At 35.8% G+C, this 25,764-nt stretch overlaps 1 protein-coding gene across 12 annotated transcripts in view; it reads left to right on the plus strand.

Moving 5' to 3' along the window:
• THADA (THADA armadillo repeat containing) overlaps positions 1–25,764 on the plus strand; it is a 319,658-nt gene that overhangs the window by 87,434 nt on the left and 206,460 nt on the right. For all 12 annotated transcript variants that reach the window (XR_001852627.3, XR_005053772.2, XM_017657268.3 and 9 more), the window contains exon 26: positions 4,111–4,202. Coding sequence is in view for 10 of the 12 variants with exons in the window: in XM_017657268.3 (XP_017512757.3) it covers positions 4,111–4,202 (92 nt within the window). In the remaining 2 variants the exon portion in view is untranslated. The remainder of the gene's footprint in view (positions 1–4,110; positions 4,203–25,764) is intronic.

The following is a 25,764-nucleotide window of genomic DNA, read 5'->3' on the forward strand; positions in this document are numbered from 1 at the left end:
GGCCTAAATAAATGGAGAGATATTCCATGTACAGAGACTGGAAGACTTAATATTAAGATGGCAGTATTCCCCAAATTGATCTATAGATTCAATACAATCCTATTAAAATCTCATCTGTCTGTTTTGCACCAATTGGCAAGGTGACCCTAAAATCAGATAGAAATGCAAGGTATTCAGAATAGCCAAAATAATCTTGAGAAAGAACAAATTTGGAGGACTTACATGTCCAAAACTTCAAAACTTATGACAAAGCAACAGTAATCAAGACAGGTACCGGCATAAGGATAGACATGTATAAATCAATAGAGTACAACTAAGAGTCTATAAATAAAACCTAATATTTAGTAAAAAAGGTACCAAGATGATAGAGGAAAGAATTGTCTGTTTAACAAATGGCACTGTGGTAATTGGATATCCATATGCAAAAGAATGGAGTTGCTTTCTATCGTACACCATTTTCCAAAAGTTTACTTAAAATGGATCAAAATCCTAAGTGGAAAAGCTAAAACAATAAAAATGTTAGAAGAAAACATTAAGTGCACATCTTTGTGACCTTGGATTAGGTAATGGTTTCTTAGATATGACACCTAAAGCATGAGCAACAACAACAAAAAAAGATAAATTAGACTTGATCAAAACTTAAAATGTCTATATTTCAAAAGGTACCATCAAGAAAATGAAAAGGCAACTGACAGAATGGGAGAAAATATTTGCAAATCAAGTATCTGATAATTATATCATTATATATTTGATTAGTATCCAGAGTATATAAAGAACGCTTACAACTCAAAGGTGAAAAGACAGCCCAATTAACGAATGGACAAAAAATTTGAACATATTTCTCCCAAAAAGAAAAAATACACAAATGGCCAATAAAAAGTTGCTTGACTTCAATAGTCATTAGGGAAATACAAATCAAAACCACAATGAGTTACCATTTCATACCCACTAAAATAGCTATAATCAAAAAGATGGGCAGTAACAAGTCCTGGGAAATATTAGGAGAATTAGTGAAATTGTAACCCTCATAAATTGCTGGTGAGAATGTAAAATGATACCACCACATTGGCAGTTCTTTAAAAGGTTAATGTAGAGTTATCATATGACCCAGTAATACCACCTCTAGGTATACCCCCAAGAGAAATGGAAAAAAAACCTCGTGCATGAATGTTCATAGTATCCATTAGCCGTAATAGCTCCAAAGTGGAAACAACCCAAATGTCCATCAAATGATGAATAGATTTTTTTAATGTGGTATATCTATACAATGGAATGTTTTTTGTCCATAAAAAGGAATGATATACTGATACATGCTACAACATAGGTGAACCTTGAGAAAAGCAAAGTGAAAGAACCAGTCATAAAAAGCTGCATATTACATGATCCTAGGAATATAAAATGTCTGGAATATGCAAATCCATAGAAACAGAAAATAGATGAGTAGACTCAGTAGAATGAGTTCCTACCATAGAGACTTCCAAAGGTAACCTAATGATGATCTTTTAAGGTTACAAAGATTTACACTTAATGTTTTCTTCTAAAGGTTATATTGTTTTAGCTCTTGCATTTAGTATTTTGATCCATTTTGAGTAAATTTTTGAATATGGTATAAGAGAAGAAGCAAATCCATTCTTTTGCATATGGGTATCAGTAGTTTCAGTACCATTTTGTTAGTTCTTTCCTCCATTGAATTATTTTGGCCCATTTTTTAACTAAATGCTAGGCTTTATTTCTATACTCTTAAAGTAGACTACAGTGGACTGTAGATTAATCTGCAGAAAGTAGATCAAAGTAGGTTGGGGAATGACTACTAACATGTACAGGGTTTCATTTTGGGGTGATGAAAACATTCTGGAATTAGGTAGTGTTTGTAGTTTCCTATTTTGTGAATATAGTAAAAGCCACTAAGTAGTGGCCTTTAAAATGGTGAAATTTATGGTATGTGAACTTACCTCAGTAAGAGGAAAATTAATTTTCAAAAATGTTTTAAAAGATCATCATTTGGTTGCCTTTGGAGGTTGCTGTGGCATGAACTCATTCTGCAAACTGGTTAATCTATGGAAATAATTCTGCACCAAATAACAGAGTAACCAAATAAGTTTTGGTTTGATGCAGGAAAGCTTTTTTTTATAATAGTAACTTTTTAAAAAATTGTAACTGATGAATGGTAGAATATCACTATTTTGCTATGCTTACTGGAATAGGTTATGATGATCTTTGGCAGCTAATGAGGGAACTTAATGAATGGATCAGGCTAATAATACTGGAACTCATGGATCCATCTTAATGCTACTAAAAGACATTGTGTGTCTCCTACCTCCAGCCTATTGAATCAAACAAGGAAGTTTTCTTTCTTGGGGTGCCCATTCACCTTGTGAAACAGTCCTCTACAGTTTTGATTAAGGTGTACTCTGGCAGGCACCCTTTTTCATCTCTAGGCACTTCTGTTTTAACTTCACCACATTGGGCAGCCTTGGTCAGAAAGTTTGTTTAAAGCAAAATGGAGTTTTTCTATTTTTTAAATGTTTTTGTGCAGTTCCTGAGAAGAGAGAGGGTCCTAGATGACTTTACCAAGTCATCTTAAACCTTGAAGTCTTGGAAACTAAGTCAATAGGCTAAGTCAAAATAATCAAGACCTGAGTTAGGGCAGAGGGGATGTTGATTCAGTAACAGGAGACAGAGATTTATTGTTTGGGGATATTAGTCAGGGAACATAGTAGGGTCTTCATTAATGTTGTTTACTCTTGACTGGACATACATGAATTTGTCTAATTTTAGGGCTTTAATGCAATTTTGATATGAATTGTGCCACTGTATCTCTTGTTTACTTCTTGAGTTGCCATGCATGAATTGAGTCAGTCTTAGGCTTCTAGCAGAGAGATTGCAAACTGGTGGCTGATAGGTCAAATACAGCCTGCAACTGTGTTTTTTGCCTCCACACTGTTTTTTTTTTTCCTCTTAAATTTGTTGCCAACATTTCAGAATAGTGAGATTTCATATAAAAATTGGGGTTTCTGGCTTCTCCTGAGAAAGCAGAAGGTCTGACAGTACTGGGCTTACATTCTCCCATGGCAACAACTGAGCTGAAGCTGAATAGTGGCTGCGTTAGACCCAGTCCTCTGCTGCCTGTCACTCACTGGTCTTTGGTGGGCATTTGAGTTTATGACACTTAACTGCAGTAGTTCCAGAGGGATATCTTCTAAATCTTACATTGTTCATTTTTATTCTCTTTCCTCTTATATTTCTATTTTAACATAACATAATTATGACACTTACCTAATTAGAATATAAGTTCTGTGTTGGCAGTAAGTGTGTGTGTTCTATTTCTGGATATTTTCCATAGTGTTAGTGTAGTACCTTCTTTATTGTAAGAAAGTCAGTAGATACTGATATTTATACATCTCTAGTCTGATTTGGCAAAGTCATTGAAGAAACCCAATATGCCATGGCTTTGGGAAGACATTTTTATGATATAGCAAAGTGTCTTGACACATTAGCTTGGAAACAGATAAGCTCTATTATCATTTTGAAGAAATGATTCATATTTATTAATGATAGTTCTTATTTATGTTAACCAGTTGTTTCAGGTAATTTTAGGTTTAAAATTATTATATTGGGAAGTTAATAAGCAAGACTTTGGATATTAACTATTTTCTTGGCTATATTAATAACATGGGTTCTTCGAATCTTGCAAAGCTTTTTCATAAGTAAATGATTACAAAGAATAAATGGGAGGAGCTGAGCTCTTTTGGGGATATACATCATCAGAAAGGATATGGAAAAATGAAAAAAATTTTTTTAAAGAAGTGTTACCTGATGGTACAAGTACAAAGAGATGATAAAAACAATTGGTAATATTAGAAGTATAGGAAAGAACTGTGTCGTATGCATGCAACTGAATTGTAGAGCTCTTTGTAAGAGGAAGTCATTGAGTCAATTACTGTAAAATTTTTGAAAGTTGTTTTATATTATGAACAGAAACCATATTTTCTTTAGCCCCATACTAGCCAATTGGTTAATGATTTTGAATATCTACTTTGAGCATTGTAAATGTTAGTTTCATATCATGAATATTTCTTAACCCTTATTGTGTATTTATTTTTATATTAGGTGAGAAATTCATCCACACTTCTCTTCAGTACCTTGATCACAAGAATATTTGGAGTTAAAAGGGGGAAGGATGAACTTTCCAAAAAAAATAGGTAAGCTCCATCTCATGCTAACTTTACCTTTTATAAAATACTGTCCTAGCCAAAAATAATTTTTAGAATTTTGCTTATATTTATAGATTCATCTAGAGCATGCTGCCAAATTTTAAGCCTTTGGGCAAAAATATCTCCTGTTTAGTAAGTGAACCTCTCAAAGCAACAAAAATATAGGAAGATAGCAAGGACTGAAGTGTAAAGCTTGTTTCTCAGTGCAAGCTAAAAAAATTTTTTTCTTTGTATCTTCCTCAGGTATTCCTGAAATGTCTTAAATTGCTTTTTCTTGATGTATCATCAAGCATTAGCTTATGTAATATCTTTCTTTGCTTTTATAGCTGAAAGTTTAAATGTTTATGAAAAACACTCATCAGAACATGTGCCAGATTACCTTTGTATTAAATTCTGTGACCGAGGGGAGCAGTTACAGATGTTGGCCACATGAAATAAACAATGCTTTTTATTTTTAGGTCTTTAGTGTTACTTCTAAGGTGTTTTTCTCTTGAGATTTTCTTAATGTCTGGAAGGAAACCTATTAGAACATTTTTGAGTTCTGTTTGTTGGTTTTTAAAGAGATACCTTGAAGAGTTGTTTCTTTAGCACTTGGGGGGATTTAATGGTAGTCTGGTGGCCTGCAATTATTAACACTAGATGTCACTGTCGTTGCATGTTTAATTACTTTCTTAGCCTCATTTAAGAACCAGTTTGGCTAGTGGTCTTTCTCTTGCCAATCTAGAGATAAATCAAGCCCTGTTCCTCTCCTACCTAAAAAAGTTGGTTATTATGCTTTTAAGTTAGTTTTAAGCATTTCTTTATTAAATTAGGTTTTCTTGTGATGGAAGTAAGTGTCAGGAATTAGAAAAATCATCATCAATAATTTTCTGATGCACTGTTAATAATTCTAATGAAACTTACTGATAGTTTTAAATTATTGTTGAAATTGCTACTTATCACCCTATAAAAATTCAATAAATGTTTAAAAGGAAGGCAACTGGCTATAAGTATGAATCCCCTAAGTATATTCAGGAAATACCAGAGAGGTTTTTTTTTAACCAAGTTTTATTTTTAAAATAATGATAACATTATTCCTTTGAAAGGATGATTATAATTTTTACTATTTAGCTGGTTCCTAAAGAAATTCTTCTTGTCAGCAGTTTGAAATCACTAATAATGTTTCTCCTTAGCTTTATTTTGTTAATAATTCTACAAAGTGCTAAGGTTTAAAATGGTTATGTTTAAGACTGTGATAAATACTGATATGAATAAAATACAGTATGAGGTTATCAATAAGTGAAATTAATGTTTAAAAGTAAACTTGAAAATGTTTTTTTCCCATTTTACTTTTTATGAAGTGAGTGATGCTTGGATGTATATACAAATTTTACTATGTATAGGAGAAAATTATCAGATTTATTTCATTTAGGTTGTATCATACAAAGAGTAGAAGAATAGTGCAGTGAGACCACACTGATTTATTTAATATTTTGCTCAACACATGCTGATTTGAACCTCCATTATAAATTCATTCTTTTTAATTGGAAAGGTTATGAAATATATAACTTTCCTAGAAAGAGGGAAGTGGAACACTCCTATAATTGTTTTGAGTAAAGTTGAAAAGTGAAAGAAGGAATGAAGAAGTTAATTTTTTTAATGTAAGACACATTTTTGGTAAGAGACTGTATTTCACTAATCTGAAGATTGGTATATATTATTACATATACAAGGCTTCTGTTCTCTGTTTAACTCTTGAAGAGTATATTTCTTGGGATCACCCACTAGATTTGCTCTGCAAAACTTTAGTGTTGTAAATTTGTCATTATTTGTGATGGTTATTTAGTTGTAGTTTGTTTAATTATGTCACTTTTTGTTGAAATGTTTATAAGCCTGTACCCTATAATATTAGCCCCCTGGAGGCAGAGCCTTTTCCTTCTACTCTGTGTAATACACACACACACACACGTACACACACACACACGTACACACACACACACACACACACACACACACACACACACACACACATGTACATATTCTGGGCACTTTAAGAATGCTAGTAATAATGATGTCTTGTTGGCTTGTTACTCAACCATGGGATAACTAAACTTAGCCCATAGGACTTGAACAGACCAGGAAGGTCTATGTTCATAACCACAGATTTTTCTACACACCATCTTGTAAATGTAAATTCTTGCTCAGAAGGGAATTGGACTAAAAAAGAACATCTGCTTTTCCCATTTAGAGGAAAAATGTCTCTCTTGGAGTAAACAGTCTTGGTTTCTAGGCATTTTGCTGCCACTGGAGATGACCTTAATAGATTCCCTTATCCACTGTATACTTCAATTTCTCTGTCTTTGTAAAAGGAATAATAAGATGTATGCTTTATACTCACAGGGCTATGGTGGGGATAAATAAACTGTTAACAGTTTGTTTTCTTTAAAAATATTGGAAGTCCTATGCAATTCGAGATGTAGTTTGCTTTTTTCCTCTGTTACCACTTCTATTATTGTACTCATCCCATTGTCTTACAGTAACACTGTGCTTTTTGAGGACAGGGCCCATATGTTACCCATTAGTGTACCTGGTGCCTAGCATAGTGTTTGGCATACAATAGGCACACAGAAATACTTGCTTAATGAATAAGTACATTTCGTTACTAGAGAAGAGATAGGAAGTCTTTCTACTCTTGCCTTTATTGCCGTATAGTCATGATATACATGAAGTTAACTAACTTAACCTCTGTGGGTTTTGGTTTTCTCTTCTAAGAGATTTGGACTTAACCTTGAGGTCTCCTATTTCTGTAAAATACAAAGCTTAATCTCTCTGTACTTGTTGCTAGAATTGTGAGTTTGGTAAACTGCTGTATTCATGGTGCCTAGAACAGTATCTGCCCTGTAGTAGGGGCAGGAAATTCCCTTTTCATATATAAAGGAAGGAGCAGGGGGTCCTACATTCCCATTTGTAAGTATGTAGAGTGCACTTACAGTGATTGAACTCTACAGAGTTCATTAGTCTTGTTTCTAGATGGGTTGTTTGGATTATGAAGAATAAGAAAAAGTAAAGTTTCACTTGCTTGTTTAAATATTGTGATTACAGTTTTATTTTCTAGAGTTCCTTTCCTTTTTCTTTATTGCCACCTGACTGGCTTGGCCTGACAGAATAAATGCTTGATCTTGCGTAGAATCAGAACCTTCACAGCTCTGTGATCTGAGGAGTGTGCTGGGTTTTCCAGAATAGCTTCCATTTACTTTATGAGTAGGCTCACATTGGTATGTCCTCATTCCTCATAGGACAGAGCTAAGCCAATGTGATATTTAACTCTAGGTATTTCCCTTTAGCCCCTGTATGTATTAATCTTCAACCATTCTAGTCCTAAGTAAATGACAAATATCAATATATAGCAGCCTGGAAATCTTTATTTTAGACTTTTCTAAAGCTTCACACAAATGTTCAATATACAGAGTGTTCTTTTTTAAATTGAAGTATCATTGATGTACAATCTTCTATTGGTTTCAAATACACAACACAGTGTTTCAACAGTGTTTCAACTTATTATTAAGTCCTCACCCCCACTAATGCCAGTTACTGTCAACATAGGAAGATATTACAGAATAATTGACTTTATTTTCCATGCTGTACTACTATCCCTATGACCAACTTATATTATGATTGAGAATTTTTATGCCATTTTATCCCCCTCAACCTTCCCCTCCCACCTATCCCAACCCCTCCTCCATCATAACCACCAGTCACTTCTCAGTGTCCGTAAGTCTATTGCTATCTTGTTCATTTTGTTTTACTTTGTTTTTATATTCCACAGATAAGTGAAATCATACGGTATTTGTCTTTCTCTACCTGGCATGTTCAACTGAGCATAATACCCTCTAAATCTATCCATGTTGTTGCAAATGGCAGGATTTATTTTTTATGGCAGAATAATATTCCATTGTGTATATGTACCACATCTTCTTTATCCATTCATCTACTGATGGACACTTAGGTTGCTTCCATATCTTGGTTATAAATAATGCAGTGATAAACACAGAGTTGCATATATCTTTTCAAATCAGGGATTTTATTTTCTTCGGGTAAAGTCCTAGAAGTGGAATTACTGGGTCAAATGTTTTTTTAGTTTTAGTTTTTTGAGGAAACTCCCTACTGCTTTCCATAGTGGCTGCACCAATGGACATTCTCACCAGTGCTGTAGGAGGATTCCCATTTCTCCACAACCTCGCCAACACTTATTTCTTGTCTTTTGGGTAGTGGCCATTCTATCTGGTGTGAGGTGATATCTCATTGTGGTTTTGATTCATAATTCCCTGACGATTAGTGATGTGGAGCATCTTTTCATTTGCCTGTTACAGGCCATCTGTATTTCTTCATTGGAGAAATGTCTGTCTGTTCAAGTCCATCACCCTTTTTTTAATTGGGTCATTTCTTTCAGAGTGCTCTTGCCTTCTTGCCTCATTTTAAATCAGTCAGTCAGCCAGTAAGAATTTGTGTTTGTCATGGATTCAGTATTGACACAGTAGAGGAGTACAGGAGAAATAGAAAACTTGGATCTTGCTCAAGGAGCTTACATTTTAATAAGGGGAAAAAAAATTGTTATTTGTGAAACAGATACAAATAGAAGACAACATATAATAGTCAACTGCACAATGTGATGTAAGTAATGGATGCATTAGAAATTCATTAGTGGGAGAATTGAGTGGAGTATTTGGGAGAAAGTTGTATTTCTTATAAAGCTTTAGGGATGAGTAGATTTGGGGTACATGGAAATAGATAGTTAAAAAAAGGAACAAAAGAATAATAATCTTATTTTCTGTGTTGTTAAGTACAATTTGCGTCTGTCCTGTTAGAAAGCTCATGTTCATATCAATAGCTTAAGATGGGTTTGTACAATTTCAGAAGGAAATGTTTGCAAAAGCATCATTAGATCCAAGTAAAATTATTTCTAACAACTGTGTTAGATGTTAAATTATATTTATTTTATTTTCCTGGGTATAAATGACAGAATTATTTTAGTTATTTCTTTTAAGATCTTTGTGGTGTAGGTCTCGAAGGACCTTCCAAGGGCATCTAATCTAGTCCAGCCCCTGCTTACAGACAGATTTTGAAGCAGTTTCCAGACAGACTGGCTTCTCTCCTGTTCTTCATGTTTTCTAGGAAAAGAAATTCCACAAGTTTCTGTGGTTACCCACTCTATTGTTTAGGAAATAATTCGATTCTCAAAACTAAAGTTGAGAGCTGTAGGGCAATTGAGTTCTTATATTTTAGAGAATGTAATTATTAGGCTTCAGAATATCTTATTTGCTTTGAACTTTATAGTGGTTTGGAGCAAGCGCCTATTTGGCCAAACCGAAGATCAGAATTTTCTTTGACTGTGGTCAGGATAATCTTGACATCCTCAGACCCAAAGGATTTTCATTTTCTCCATGTAACAAGCATATATTATGCTTTCACTCCAGGCCAGGCCCCCTCTATGAATCAGACGTAATTTTGGCCCTATGGAAATTGACAGTCTGATAAAGAATATGGCAGTTACCTGCTGTGCTGGAGACTGTCCACTCATAGAGAAGGACAGGAAAAGATGTGAAGGGGATTAGCATTTCTTCAAAGCCTGTTTATGTGTTTGGCATATGCCAGGTCCTTTATAGGTGTCGATTCTAGCCTACATTACAGCCGTACATTACAGTGATGTGGAGAGAGTCATCCTAATTTCACAATGGAGTGAACTAAGGTTAGGGACATTTAGTTACTTGCCTGACATCATACAGCTGGAAAGTGGCAGAACCAGAACACAAATCCAGTTCCATTTGCAGAGCATATGCAGATTAATAAACCAACACATGAGCAGTGAGTCACCTTTTCAGAGTCTGGCTTTAGATTTTGCACTGTCAAACTGTGTGGGAAATGAACCACTTCACCCAGAGTCTCGATGTAGAGCAAGAATCACACCCCCCCCCACATGGCAGGTTGATTTTGAGAGGAAAGGTGGGAGAGGGCCAGTGCTGAAGTTTCTTCTCAGGAGACTTTGAGACCCTTTCTGTGGATGGTGGAAGAGGTTATGTGTCTTTCGTCCCATGAACGTTCTCCTCCTAAGTGAGTCTCTCTATTTTCATGAAGACAGAGGTGAGGAAGGAGCAGATTGCAAGGTTTCTAATGTTATACTACAAAGCCAAGAAAAGAACTCTGAGTTTTCTGGCTGGCAAGTAGGGAATGAATTAAATTGCTCCAGTAAGATACCAGTGTGGCCAGTAAGACATCACCTCTGTAAAACTCTTGTATTTGATGATAGTTTGGTGCTATGAGAGGATTGGGGGTTAGTGGTAAGGTACCCCTTGCCTATGGTATGATGTCTTCCAGGCTTAGCATTTTTCCAACTCTGTGCTTGTGTTTTTCACTCATCTTTAAGAAAAATGATGATAATAACTGTAATTATTATTAGTTTTCATCTTTTAGAGGAATTAAGAAGTCATCTAGTTCCATTCTTACTTTGCAGGTGTGAAATTGGGGGTAGAAAAGTTGAGCATTTGTTCAAGGTCACACAGTGCTGGAAATAAATTGAATCATTGCATTTACCTCACAGGAAGCTCAACTAGAACAATTTTTTTAATTAGCTGATTATTTACAAATGGAGTTTCTATTAGCAAAAATAATGATAATTTGGATTCAAGTGATTTGAAATTAAGTTAAGAGCCCCAGTGTTTTGATATTGATATGGAGGTGTCATTCATGCATTTTTTACAGTTTTTTTAAAATAAAATATTAAGTCTGGTTCTTTAGGCAGAGTAGATAAATGAGTATATTTGGAGACCAAGAAGTAAAGTACAAGTCTTATGTAACCCTTGTTGAGAAGTTCTTAAAATCAGAATCAAGTCTATATTGACACTTTGACCTATTAAAGAGTTTCATATTTCAAGTTTTTGTTCATTCTTAGGTTCATGGATCACAGGTAGGAAAACCACAAATAAAAATTGTAACTAAAAGAAGCTGTTAAAAAGAAATATGTTCATGAACTTGAAGTGGGAATTAGTCATTTTTTTCTTAAATATTGACTGTTGCATAGACCAAGTAATCTTTGTTCCTAAGTACTGCTTCAGGCCATTGCCTTCTTTAATAACTAAGGCATTGTTGCTGTAGTTTGAGCATGTTCTATGGAATTTGGGCAATGCATGCATCCTCTCTGCATCTTAGTAAAAGCATGAGTAAATATTTTTTCTTAGTTTTGGTATTTTTGCAGCTTACATTTTATATGAACCAGACTAATATAATGTAATACCAGATTACATAATTTAAGATGCCAGGATTGCTTCCAGGAGTATGAGATAGTCTTCATTTACCAGCAGGTTTACAGGTAGTGTTGCTCATTCATTACCTGTAGAGAAATATCACAGTGCAATTTTCCAAATGAGAAAATAGGAGTCAAAGAGTTTAAAGCCAGAGGGAATAGTTTCTTTGGAACTTGGATAATATTTCTTCTTTGTTCAGGACTTTGTCCTTATAATTATTGATTTTAATAATGTATTGTTTAGAAATTCCAGGAATTCCCAGTTATTCTTATTCAACACCAAACTTTTTTACAAAATATAATGAAAAATTTTTTTCATTGAATACTTATTATGTACCTTGGCACTCCAGTATGTATACAAAAGTAGTTTGTGACATGGTCTTGGATTTCAAGGAGTTTATCATTTATTGAGAGATGAGACAACATGTGAACAAATTTAGGAAAAATGAAATTCAAACTCTCTGGTACTGTCAGAGGATAGGGGGGTCAAAGGAGGATGAGGTGTCAGGGCTTAATCTGAACTTGAAAGGATGGGTAGGATTTAGATAGGTTGAGAGAAGGGGGTTACCATAGCATGAACAAAGATACAGAGTTTGGAACACATTTGTGTATGTCTGAGAAAGTTAGAAGATAAACCAAAGTATGACAGAGAGAGGATATGATGGGAATAAATATCCATTTATTTATTTATTTGTTTGTTTGTTTCTAGAGAAAGAATTCATTGACCATCTACTCTGTGTAAGCACTATACTGGGTCCTGGGGTTATATTAGTGAGTAAAACAGATATACCAGGAGGCTAGTTTGAATTTTACATATTAGGAATCATTTGGAAGTTTTTGTATTGGAGTATTCCATGTTGAAAGTATTGTTTAAGAATCATTTGAGAAGTGATTGCATTCTGTGTCTCTGGCTGGTGGGACTGGAAAATGCATGTAAGACCCTGGAAGAGAGTTACTTATGAATGACTTGTACTCTCTGTAGACTGTTAAAGCATAATTCCAGCTTTGTATGGTTGTTTCAGCATTTATTATTTCTGTTACTTCTAAATCAAGAAGTGGCTATAATAGAGAATATGTCTTATGTCTTAAGGATTTCTATTTTCCCCAAGATATTAAAACATAATTAGTGAAAAATTAGATTCTGGAGTCAATTAAGTTTTAGAAATACTGGATTAAGTAAAATTTTCTTTTTGTCAGGACTTCTCAGAACATTTAATATGCTATGTTTCGTGAATCTTCAAGAGGAGGATATAACATGCAGTATTTCTCCAGATTATTTAGCCATGGAAAACTCTCTCATCTCCTTTTAAAGAACTATCTTGTGTTCCATCAGAAATAGCTTGGGGGCATACTGATTAAGGCAGGTGAAAGGCATGTTTCTGATCATTAGGGCAGCACCATCTGTGAGAAAGGAAGATTTTCATTTCAGATATATCTTGCAAACCAAAAAGACTAAGCAACAGAAAGGCTTAGTTTTAAGTGCAGTTAAATACACAGTGTAAGCTATCCCAAGTTGTCAGATAGGAATTTCCAGTATTATCTTAGGTAGTCAATAAATATGACTCAGTGAAAATTTCATGAATTTAGACTTTAAAAAAATCTTACCATATTTTAAAGTTCCTCTTTGGGATAATGAACTTTATATTCAGTGTTAGAATCTTCTACTATTTTGTCAGAAGAAAATAATGTCTACTTTGCCAAAGCCTTGATCATTGATATGGGAGAAATGGGGCCTACAACATGGCTGATGAACTCATCAGCAGAGTAAGTACCAAACCCATCAGACTGTAATGCAGGTATCTGTGTGTATGTGTAAGGAAGGTAGATAGAAAGCAGGGAACTAGCTTTGAAATATAATAGGTAAGGTTTTAGAATTCACTAGAAAGTGAGGCTGAGTTCTGAACCTTTGGATTGTATATGTTGCTAGTAAATTAAGCAGCATACTCTATTTTGACCCTCATCTCCCAAATAATAGTTCCCTTTTTTAATATTTAAACAGAGGCTTTAAATAATTCAGACTTGTAGCAGTTAGAACGCTTTTGGCTGTGAGTAACAGAAGAAGCCAAATCAAAATATAAGCAATAAGAAAAAGTTATCTCACTTATAACCAGAAAGTTTTAAGGGAGATTGATTCATTCTAGGTTGATAACCTTGTCAAAGACACTGATTGTTTCCAGTATTCTACTGTGCCATCCTTGACATGATGGCATTCGCCTCAAGCAAGCTTCATTCTTGGTTGCAGAATGATTGCAGGTCCACCCATCACATCCAGGTGCAACAGTGTCTACGTACAGTATCCGTGGCCTCTCTTTCTTTTTGAAGAGTGACAGTACCTCCTGTGTGTGTACCCATGCTCTCCACCTGACATCCTACAGACTTTCTATCACATCTTTTTGGCCAGAGTTAACATATTAGCATGCCCCAGTTTACCCCCAATAAGGGAAATGGATCCACCAGAATTAGGTTAGACTAATCAGGATTCCCCAGTTGGATCTGGAGTTGGTGCCAGCCCTCCCCGAAGCATGTGACTACTCAGAGAAGGGTGAATACCCAACCAAAGTTAAAATACTGTTAAAAGGAAGGGTGGGATGGGGGAATGAATTCTTACTAGGTAACGATGTCTACTGCTACGTTCTTCTAGGCTGTCTCAAAAGCTTTGAAAATGTTTTTATAAAGAGCAATGGCTTAGTAGAAAGAGAAGTACTATATATCTATATATAGTATTTTAGCTTAATAGGAAAGTGTGTTTTTTTCCCCTTTATTTATGCAATTCCTTTATATAATTTTAAAAAGGTATGTAGTAGTACAAGTGTTTGGATATGTGGTTCTGTATAATTCATTCCTGTAAGCAAGCTTATATTATAAAAATTTCTCTCATGAACAAAGTATTTGTCTTCACACATGAAAAGTATCTTATAGAGCATTGAAACAGAGATTCTGAATAAAATATTATAAATTTCTAAGTCAGGAAATGTTATTCTGCAATATGAAATGTCTCCCTAGCTCATAGCTAATCTCTGACCAACTAACAGAATATTAACATTGTTTTTTATTATAAACTATTGGAATTTGACCCATATATTACAACATTGATTTTGTTATTGTAAGGCTAAACAGGGTGAAGTCAAATGAGCTTTCTAAATTGGAATTGGTGCTTAATTATTTTTATTTATGGACCAAAACTCCCTATTCTATTTAAATTCAGTATATATTTTGATGTGACTTTTTGGCTTCAAAACTCAGATTAGGCCAATTGTCTTGAACAATCTCTTTTTCTCTATCTGCCAAGTTTCTTTCTTTTCTCTCCTCCAAACTGTTAACATTTTGTTCTCTACAAACTGCCTCTATGGAAGTGGAACTTGAGGCAGTCTGGATCAGGGCAAACCATATGGGCTGGACAGAAGTTGGGGTCAGACCAGCTACATATGACAAGGATTAATAAATCTAATCCAGTTACTAAACCTTGGAGTTCTAGACTTTTCTATTTTTTTAAATTAAAGTATCATTGATATGCAATGTTATGTTGGTTTCAAGTATACAACACAATGGTTCAACAGTTACCCATATTATTAAATTCTCACCCCTCTAGTGCAGTTACTTTTTATCAATGTAGTAAGATGTTACAGAATCATTGACAGTGTTGTCTCCTGTACTACTGTCACCATGACCAACTTATATTGTCATTGTGAAATATTGTACCCCTTTATCCCCTTCACCCTTGCTGTCTATGAGTTTACTGCTATTTTGTTCCTTCTGTTTTGCTTTGTTTTTGTTTTTTAATTAATTAATTAACTTTTGGTATGATTAATATAAACTTACATGAACAACATTGTGGTTTCTATACTGCCTTCCCCATGTCCCCCCCTGCTACATTATGTGTGCTAATCATAATGCCCCTTTTTCCCCTTATCTCTCCTTTCCTACCCATCCTCCCCAGTCCCTTTCCCTTTGGTAACTATTAGTCCATTCTTGGGTTCTGTGAGTCTGCTGCCATTTTGCTCCTTCAGTTTTTCCCTTTGTTCTTATACTCCACAGATGAGTGAAATCATTTGATACTTGCCTTTCTCCACCTGGCTTATTTCACTGAGCATAATACCCTCTAGCACCATCCATGTTGTTCAAATGGTAGGATTTGTTTTCTTCTTATGGCTGAATAATATTCCATGTGTGTATATACCACATCTTCTTTATCCATTCATCTACTGATGAACACTTAGGTTGTTTCCATTTCTTGACTATTGTAAATAGTGCTGCAGTAAACACAGGGTTGCATATGTCTTTTTCAAACTTGGCTGCTGCATTCTTAGGGTAAATTCCTAGAAGTGCAATTCCTGGGTCAAATGGTATTTCTATTTTGAGCTTTTTGAGGAACCTCCATACTGCTTTCCACAGTGGTTGAACTAATTTACATTATCACAAGCAGTGTAGGAGGATTCCCCTTTCTACACATCGTCGCCAACATTTGTTGTTGTTTTTTTTTTGGGTGTTGGCCATCCTAACTGGTGTGAGGTGATACCTCATTGGGATATTAATTTGCATTTCTCTGATGGTTAGCGATGTGGAGCATCTCTTCATGTGTCTGTTGGCCATCTGAATTTCTTCTTTGAAGAAGTGTCTGTTCAGATCCTCTGCCCATTTTTTAATTGGGTTATTTGGGGTTTTTTTTTGTTGAGGTGCATGAGCTCTTTATATATTTTGGATGTCAACCCCTTAGTGGATATGTCATTTATGAATATATTCTCCTATACTGTAAGATGTCTTTGTTTTGCTGGTGGTGTCCTTTGCTATACAGAGCCTTTTAGTTTGATATAGTCCCACTTGTTTATTTTTGCTTTTGTTTCCTTTGCCCAGGAAGATATGTTCATGAAGAAGTTGTTCATGTTTATATTCAAGAGAGTTTTGCCTGTATTTTCTTCTAAGAGTTTTATGGTTTCATGACTTATGTTCAGGTCCTTGATCCATTTCGAGTTTACTTTTGTGTATGGAGTTAGACAGTAATCCAGTTTCATTCTCTTGCATGTAGCTGTCCAGTTTTGCCAATACCAGCTGTTGAAGAGGCTGTCATTTCCCCATTGTATATCCATGGCTCCTTTATCGTATATTAATTGACCATATATGCTTGGGTTAATACCTGGACTCTCTGTTCTGTTCCACTGGTCTATGAGTCTGTTCTTGTGCCAGTACCAAATTGTCTTGATTACTGTGGCTTTGTAGTAGAGCTTGAAATTGGGAAGCTAGATCCCCCCCACTTTATTCTTCCTTCTCAGGATTGCTTTGGCTATTCGGGGTCTTTTGTAGTTCTATGTGAATTTAGAACTATTTGTTCCAGTTCATTGAAGAATGCTGTCGATATTTTGATAGGGATTACATTGAATCTGTAGATTGCTTTAGGCACGATGGCCATTTTAAGAATATTAATTCTTCCTAGCCAAGAGCGTGGGATGAATTTCCACTTATTAGTATCCTCTTTAATTTCTCTAAGGAGTGTCTTGTAGTTTTCAGGGTATAGGTCTTTCACTTCTTTGGTTAGATTTATTCCTAGGTATTTTATTCTTTTTGATGCAATTGTGAATGGAATTGTTTTCCTGATTTTCTGCTAGTTCATCATTAGTGTATAGGAATGCAAAAGATTTCTGTGTATTAATTTTTTATCCTGCAACTTTGCTGAGTTCAGATATTAGTTCTAATAGTTTTGGAGTGGATTCTTTAGGGTTTTTTTATGTACAATATCATGTCAACTGCAAACAGGGACAGTTTGGATTCTTCCTTACCAATCTGGATGCCTTTTATTTCTTTGTGTTGTCTGATTGCCATGGCTAGGACCTCCACTATTATGTTGAATAAAAGCGGGGAGAGTGGGCATCCTTGTCTTGTTCCTGATCTTAGAGGAAAAACTTTCAGCTTCTCACTGTTAAGTATGATGTTGGCTCTGGGTTTGTCATATATGGCCTTTATTATGTTGAGGTACTTGCCCTCTATACCCCTTTTGTTGAGAGTTTTTATCATGAATGGATGTTGAATTTTGTCGAATGCTTTTTCAGCATCTATGGAGATGATCATGTGGTTTTTGTCCTTCTTTTTGTTGATGTGGTGGATAATGTTGATGGATTTTTGAATTTTGTACCATCCTTGCATCCCTGGGATGAATCCCACTTGGTCATGGTGTATGATCCTCTTGATGTATTTTTGAATTTGGTTTGCTAATATTTTGTTGAGTATTTTTGCATCTACATTCATCAGGGATATTGGTCTGCAGTTTTCTTTTTTGGGGTGGGGGTCTTTTCCTGGCTTCATAGAGTGATGCTGGCTTCATAGAATGAGTTTAGGAGTATTCCCTCCTCTTCTATTTTTTGGAAAACTTTAAGGAGAATGGGTATTATGTCTTCTCTAAATGTCTGGTAAAATTCAGCGGTGAGTCCATCTGGTCTGGGTGTTTTGTTCTTGGTTAGTTTTTTGATTACTGATCAATTTCCTTGCTGGTAATTGGTCTGTTTAGATTTTCTGTTTCTTCCTTGGTCAGTCTTGGAAGGTTGTATTTTTCTAGAACGTTGTCCATTTCTTCTAGGTTAATCCAGTTTGTTAGCTTATAGATTTTCATAGTATTCTGTAATAATTCTTTGTATTTTTGTGATGTCCATCATGATTTTTTCTTGCTCATTTATGATTCTGTTTTTGTGTGTAGATTCTCTTTTTTTCTTGAAGTCTGGCTAGGGGTTTATCTATTTCATTAATTTTTTCGAAGAACCAGCTCTTGGTTTCATTAATTTTTTCAATTGTTTTATTCTTCTCAATTTTATTTATTTCTTCTCTGATGTTTATTATGTTCCTCCTTCTACTGACTTTGGGCTTCATTTGTTCTTCTTTTTCCAGTTTCAATAATTGTGAATTTAGACTCTTCATTTGGAATTTTTCTTCCTTCTTTAAGTAGGCCTGGATTGCTATATACTTCCCTCTTAGAACTGCCTTCGCTGCGTCCCACAGAAGTTGGGGCTTTGTGCTGTTGTTTTCATTTGTCTCTATATATTGCTTGATCTCTGTTTTAATTTGGTCATTGATCCATTGGTTATTTAGGAGCATGTTGTTAAGCCTCCACGTGTTTGTGAACGTTTTTGTTTTCTTCATCCAATTTATTTCTAGTTTTATACCCTTGTGATCTGAGAAGTTGGTTGGTAGAATTTCAGTCTTTTTTAATTTACTGAGGCTCTTTTTGTGGGCTAGTATGTGATCTATTCTGGAAAATGTTCCATGCACTTGAAAAGAATGTGTATCTTGCTGCTTTTGGGTGGACAGTTCTGTAGATGTTTGTTAGGTCCATTTGTTCTAATGTGGTGTTCAATGCCTCTGTGTCCTTACTTATTTTCTGTCTGGTTGATCTGTCCTTTGGAATGAGTGAATGTCCCAGAGTGAATGCATTGCATTCTATTTCCCCTTTTAATTCTGTTAGTATTTGTTTCACATATGTAGGTGCTCCTGTGTTGGGTGCATAGATATTTATAAAGGTTATATCCTCTTGTTGGATTGACCCCTTTATCATTATGTAATGTCCTTCTTTGTCTCTTGTGACTTTCTTTGTTTTGAAGTCTATTTTGTCTGATACAAGTACTGCCACATCTCCTTTTTTCTCCCTATTAGTTGCATGAAATATCTTTTTCCATCCCTTCACTTTTAGTCTGTGTATGTCTTTGGGTTCGAAGTGAGTCTCTTGTAGGCAGCATATAGTTGGGTCTTGTTTTTTTTATCCATTCAGTGACTGTGTATCTTCTTATTGGTGCATTCAGACCATTTACATTTAGGGTGATTATAGATAGGTATGTACTTATTGCCATTCTCGGCTTCAGATTCGTGGTTACCAAAGGTTCAAGATTAACTTCCTTACTGTCTAAGAGTCTAACTTAACTCACTTAGTATGGTATTACAAACACAATCTAAAGTTCTTTCCGCCCCCCCCTCCTTTTCTTCCTCCTCCATTCTTTATATGTAAGGTATCATATTCTGTACTCTTTGTCTATCCCTTTTTATTACCTCTGGAGACAGCTATTTAACCTTAGGAACACTTCCATCTATAGCTGTCCCTCCAAAATACACTGTAGAGATGGTTTGTGGGAGCTGTCTCTCAGCTTTTTTATCTGGAAATTGTTTAATCCCTCCTTCAAATTTAAATGATAATTTTTCCAGATAAAGTATTCTTGGTTCCAGGCCCTTCTGCTTCATTTTATTAAATATATCATGCCACTCCCTTCTGGCCTGTAAGGTTTCTGCTGAGAAATCTGATGATAGCCTGATGGGTTTTCCTTTGTATGTGATCTTATTTTCTCTCTAGCTGCTTTTAATAGTCTGTCCTTATCCTTGATCTTTGCCATTTTAATTATTATATGTCTGAGTGTTGTCCTCCTTGGGTCCCTTGTGTTGGGAGATCTGTGCACCTCCATGGCCTGAGAGACTATCTCCTTCCCCAGATTGGGGAAGTTTTCAGCAATTACTTTGTCAAAGGCACTTTCTGTCCATTTTTCTCTCTCCTCTTCTTCTCGTACCCTTATGATACAAATATTGTTCTATTTGGATTGGTCACACAGTTCTCTCAATATTCTTTTATTCTTAAAGATCTTTTTTTCTCTCTGTGCCTCAGCTTCTTTGTATTTCTCTTCCCTAATTTCTATTTCATTTATCGTCGCCTCCACTGTATCTAATCTGCTTTTAATACCCTCCATTTTGTTCTTCAACGATTGTATCTCCATCCTAAATTCGTTCCTGAGTTCTTGAACATTTTTCTGTACCTCCATGAGCATGTTAATGATTTTTATTTTGAAATCTCTTTCAGGAAGATTCATGAGGTCGATTTCATTTGAATCTTTCTCAGGTGTTTTTAACATTTTGCTTTGGACCAGATTCTTTTGACATTTCATAATTTATCTGTGGTGCCCTCTAGTGCCCAGAAGCTGTACTTTCTGGAGCTGCTCAGCCCCTGGAGCAGTGTCAGGGGTTGCAGGGGAGCAGTGTTGGTGCTTGGGGGGAGGAAATAAATGTTTCCTGCTTCCCTGCTGGTATGCCTGTCTCCACTGCCAGACCAATGGGCGGAATACACAGGTGTGAGCCTCTGTGCTTTGTGTTTGTAGCTGCCATAGGTGGGGCTTCCCTCTGGCTTGCCTGATGCCAGGGCATGGTTTGCCAGCTTGCAAGCCTGAGCCAGGTGCAGGCTAGCACCTGTCCGTTTCTTTGGGAGGAAGACACAGCAGGCTGTGTATCACGGTGGGGCCTTGGAACTGCATAGACAGCCAGGGGGATAGTGTACCTGAAGATCGTTTAAGCTCCCAACCTGCTGGGCAGAGTGCACCAGGACAATTTTGTCTACCTATCCTTTCTCCTGAGCAGTAAACTCTGTGCAATCCTTGCCCCTTTAGCAGCCCTCTTGCTTTTAGGAAGTCTATCAGACTGCCCACCCAGATCAGCCAGGTATGAATCCCTGTTTTCCACAAGCAGCTGGAATCTCCATCTCTCCAGGTGTTCCACCTGTCTTAACTTTCCAACTGTACTAAATCACCAGAGCACCATGCTATATAGGTTCATGCTCCCAGAGCAGATCTCCAGGGCTAGGTGTTCAGCAGTTCCAGGCCTCCACTCCCTCCCAGCTCTGTTTCTCTTCCTCCCGCAGGTGAGCTGTGGTTGTGGAAGGTCCCTGCCAGGTCACAGCTTTGGTACATTACCCTGTTCTGTGAGGTCTGCTCTGTTCTCCAATTGTATGCAGTCTGGTGCAGCCTTCTTTTCTGTTGCTCTTTCAGGATTAGTTGTATTAAGTTATATTTTCATATTATGTGTGGTTTATGAGGAGGTCTCTGTCTCACTTCTCATGTTGCCATCTTTAACCCAGTTATCTGTCTCGCTTTGTTTTTATACTCCACAAATAAGTGAAATCATGTGGTGTTTGTCTTTCTCTGCCTGGTTTATAGACTTTTCTACTCTTAAGCATAATTCTAGAGATATTCATTGTCCTTTGTACATCTTTGTCTCTCTTTTGTTTATTTCTGTGATCACTCAATTTATGATCAACTGATTTCAATACATATAAATGGTCAGTTACCCATTTTTTCCCCTTAGTTCACTTGATCCCATCTTTCACCCCCTGTAATCAAAGCCCCCTAGGCCATTGGTTCCATTTCTGTAATTGGTGGCCTGTTTAGGTGATCCAACAGTTTTTTTCTTCCTTATTCATTCAACAAATACATTTACTAAGTAAGTCCAAGGCTTTGAGCTGTGGGGAGTACGGACATATATTAAATATGGTCTAAATATTTGAAGAACAGTTGAGGAGAGAGAAGACTTGACCTCAACTGTAATGCCAGGAGAAAAGCCATTGGTACTTCATTGACTCCCTTCCTCTCCCTCAGTGGAAGAGCCCACATGCCCCTACTGCTCCCGTTCCTTCGCTTCATGCCCCTGCATACCTGCATCTCTTTCAGAGCTCTTTCTTACACTCTTCAAGTAGATCAGCTGGGTATGAATAAGGTTCTCTTTAAACCCCTTTCTCTTTCCCATCCCAGTTCTTCCAGGCAGGAAAATCTCACTTGACTGTTTTTAATTTTGCTCCCTTCTTTTGTTCTATCTGTATGACAATAAATGATTTAGATCATGACTGATAAACGTTAAAGTGGCTTGGTGATAGGCCTTCCCTTTCTGTATTTGGAAGTGAAATTCTGTGTACTTAAAAAACAGTGTCACTGTTTTCTAAAGGTGGTGAGTGCCCAATTTTCCCCAGAAACACACAAGTCATCATCTCTTTCTCTTTTATGCTTTAATTAAGCCAACTTTTCCTTAAGTTTCTTCATTTTAGGGAAATAAAAGAGAATTTATCTTTCAATAGTGTTCTCTTGTTTTGATTGATTAGTAATATGAAAGTAGCATGAGTTTCAGTTTTTTCATCATTGTAAAAGTATAGTGTTTCAGTGGGGAAGTAAACAGATTTCTACCTGCACAGGCACCATTTATAATGTTTATATCTTTGGAAAAATGTATTTCAGTTTCCTTATGACCATTTATAAGCTATGGTCTTTCCAAAGATGGCCATACCATTCTTACATACTTGCTTATTTTTATCCTTCCTGTTTTCAGCCCTAACTGCCTTAAAAACTGTGCTGTCATGCACTGCCAAACTGGTTGGCTCACCCATGACAACTGAATCCATGGGCTCCAAGGCATTTTCCCTGGAGGTTTCTTTCTCTAGAAATGTCTTCTTGCTCCTGGTACCCATTTCAGTGAAATTTAATGATTTTTCAGGGTTTTGTGTGTAATACCACTCTTTCTAGCATTTATAAATAACATTCATTACAATGGACAAATCATAGTTCAGTTAATAATTCTCTTACTATTAAATATTTAGTTTTCCCCTTGTTTAAAATTGATAATGGTATGGTCAGTGTATTTACAAAGTGTTTTAACATGTAAGGTTATTTCTTACAGATAGATTATTCTAGGTGTAATTTCTTGGTAATGGGTATATAACTAGCTTTCAGATTCAATTTATATATTATCAGATTTCTTGAAAAATAGTTTCCCCATGTCATTTTCCTGCTCAGGTCCAAAGTCCATATCCCCTTAATTGGTTTTTCAACCCTTTCATTAAACCTTTTTCTTTTTTTCTTGAACCAGCTGTTTACCATCAAGCATTTATATTCCATCTAATTTTTCTACATTATAAAATGTAGTGCAGCCAATATCCTAATGCATTTTAGCTTTGTCCTTGTTTTTTGGATTATTTCTTTGGGATAAATTATCAGAAATGGAAATACTAGGCTAAAGAATATAAACATTCCATAAAACTGATGGCCAGGCTTCTTTAAATAAGAAGATATCAATTTCCAAATTTACCAGCATGTGTAGTCTTCCTAGCAGTGGGTATTATTTTTTAAATGCAAGTTTAAGAGAATATAAGGGGGAAATTACCATGTTGTTTCAATTTATATAGCTTTTATTACTAGTGAGGTTGAACATTGGCCTACATTATTTCTTGGTTAATTGTATTTTCTTCAGCTTAGCTTTCAAGGGCCTATAAAATTTGGACTTGCCCTTTTTGCCTTATGTACTACTATTCAAACCCACAAGTATTTATTAAATTCCTACCAACTACCAATAGATATATATAGTCTAATCAAGCTAATTTCCCTACTGTTCCTTTGAATATGTTATTTTCTCCTTTTTGTTGCTTTTGCTCATGCTGTCTTGCTCTTGCCTACCTCTTCTCTTCTGTTTACAGTATGCTGATTTTTCCTCTTTGAGGTTCAGCCTGTATCTTTTTTTCTTTAGGAAGTCTCTTCCGACTTGATGGTGGCTTCCTTGAGAGCAAGGCCTGTTATCTGATGTCCCTCTCTACCCCACTGTGTTGTAAATCATCTGCCTTACCTAGGAGGCAAAGAAGTGACACACTGGTGTTGCTAAGAAAATGCATGTTGAGTTGGGCAGATTTAGATTTAACTTTTGGCTCTGACTTTGGGCAAGTTATTAGTCCCTGAGCCTCAGTTTCTTTATCTCAGCATCATTATTAAATTGGGGGCGATAATAGGATCTGCCTCCAGAGTTGTGAGGAGTGAATAAGCTAACGCTTGTGAACGGTCTGGAGCAGTAATAATTGGTATGTAGGAATCTCTCATTTACTGAGAACTGTTTTCAAATTAATCAGACGAATAAACTGGTCATCCCGGCACCCAGTGTCCTCTTCCTTTCCGTAGGACTCTTCCTGGTGTGCCCCGGATGATGTGTGCTGTTTCTTGTGTTGGCATAGCTTCTTGTGAGTTAGTTATATACTCTCAGATCAGTTCCAAGTTCTTAAGGGGAGAGGTATGTTTTAGTTTGTTCATGTCCTAAGCACTGTATAAGTACTGATCCACTGAGTAACTTTGGTAACAGTGAAAATGAAGGCAAATCAGTATAAGGACCTAATTTTTCATTTTTTGCTAAAACCCATACTGGACCTTTAGCAGGAGAAATCATTTTTTCCTCAGGCTTTAAGAAATGTTTAGTTTTGTTGCTTGTTCAGCCAAATGGAGTGAGTTATTCAAGAGAAAATGGTAAAAATATCCAAATACCACCACTAGATTCCACTTTTCCATATAGGGTTTCAATGTGTTGTATTCATTAGTATTTGTGAGAAACCTATGGTTAATACCACAAGAAGTTAAACTAAACCAGATTTTCCCCTTTTTTAACTTTCACATGACTTGGATTAACAACAGTGTTACTCCCTAATTTACACCTGGTATTTCCAGGCCTTCTCAGAAAGCTGGAACAATGATTCATATTTAGTCACCCTGTGACTGGGTTATTTTCATTTACTGAAAATATAAACAACAAAAAATATACTGGATAAAGATCTCCACGTATTTTAATGAGTGACAGACGCTATGATCAGAATTTCTACTTAAGTCAGGCATTTTTGACATACACCTCAAGCCTCGCAATTAAGCTGTATGCCTTTCCAAACATAACAGTTAACCAATAAACCAAAATATCAGCCTGGTCTGGCTTAGCTCAGCGGTCTTTTGATTTCTTCCAGTCTGTTTGATGTGGAGGCTTATTGAGATTTATCTACTGAGCTGTTCACAGTTTGTAGGGCTAAGAGCACTGGTACATTATATAAGAATCCATTAGTGAAAGGAGAGTGTAGACCGTCTCTACAGTGTAGATGGTTTAGTCAGTTGTGCTGGTCATGGTTTTGTTGACATTTTTTAAGACTTTTGTCCAGCTTTTTTTTGTTAATACTCAGTGAATTTTCTTATTTCCCAGTTTATACTGTGAGCCTTCAAAAGATGTAGTTTGATTGGTTCAATTTAGTAGAAAGTTTTTTAACTTTCAGTAGAAATCTCTAGGTGAAATTGAAAACTTTTCCAGTTATTTGAACTAGTTTATTTATAAGGGAAATAAAAATAGATATATACAGTAATCAGCTATAAATATTTGCTGTGTAGGGAGTCAGACATAATTCCATTGTATCATTCTTGATAGTAATAGCATCGGTATATCCAAGTTTACGGCATAAAGGACTTTCAGATACTTACTTCATGTCACCTTGGAAGGAATAATCAATAAGATAAGTATTATTCTCTTAATCTAAATAACACTTTTAGGATTTAGATTAATTGCTGCATGTCTCGTATAACTACTGTGAAGCAGAGCGAGTGTTCAAATTCAAATATGACTTCTAATCCAGCTAAATTACCTATTACATTAAAACTTTTTTTTCTGTAATGTACAGTATTTCTAAAAGTAACAAAGTTCTGCCAAAAAGCT

The sequence above is a fragment of the Manis javanica genome, chromosome 1 (assembly GCF_040802235.1).
Source record: "Manis javanica isolate MJ-LG chromosome 1, MJ_LKY, whole genome shotgun sequence".
Classification (NCBI taxonomy): domain Eukaryota; kingdom Metazoa; phylum Chordata; class Mammalia; order Pholidota; family Manidae; genus Manis; species Manis javanica.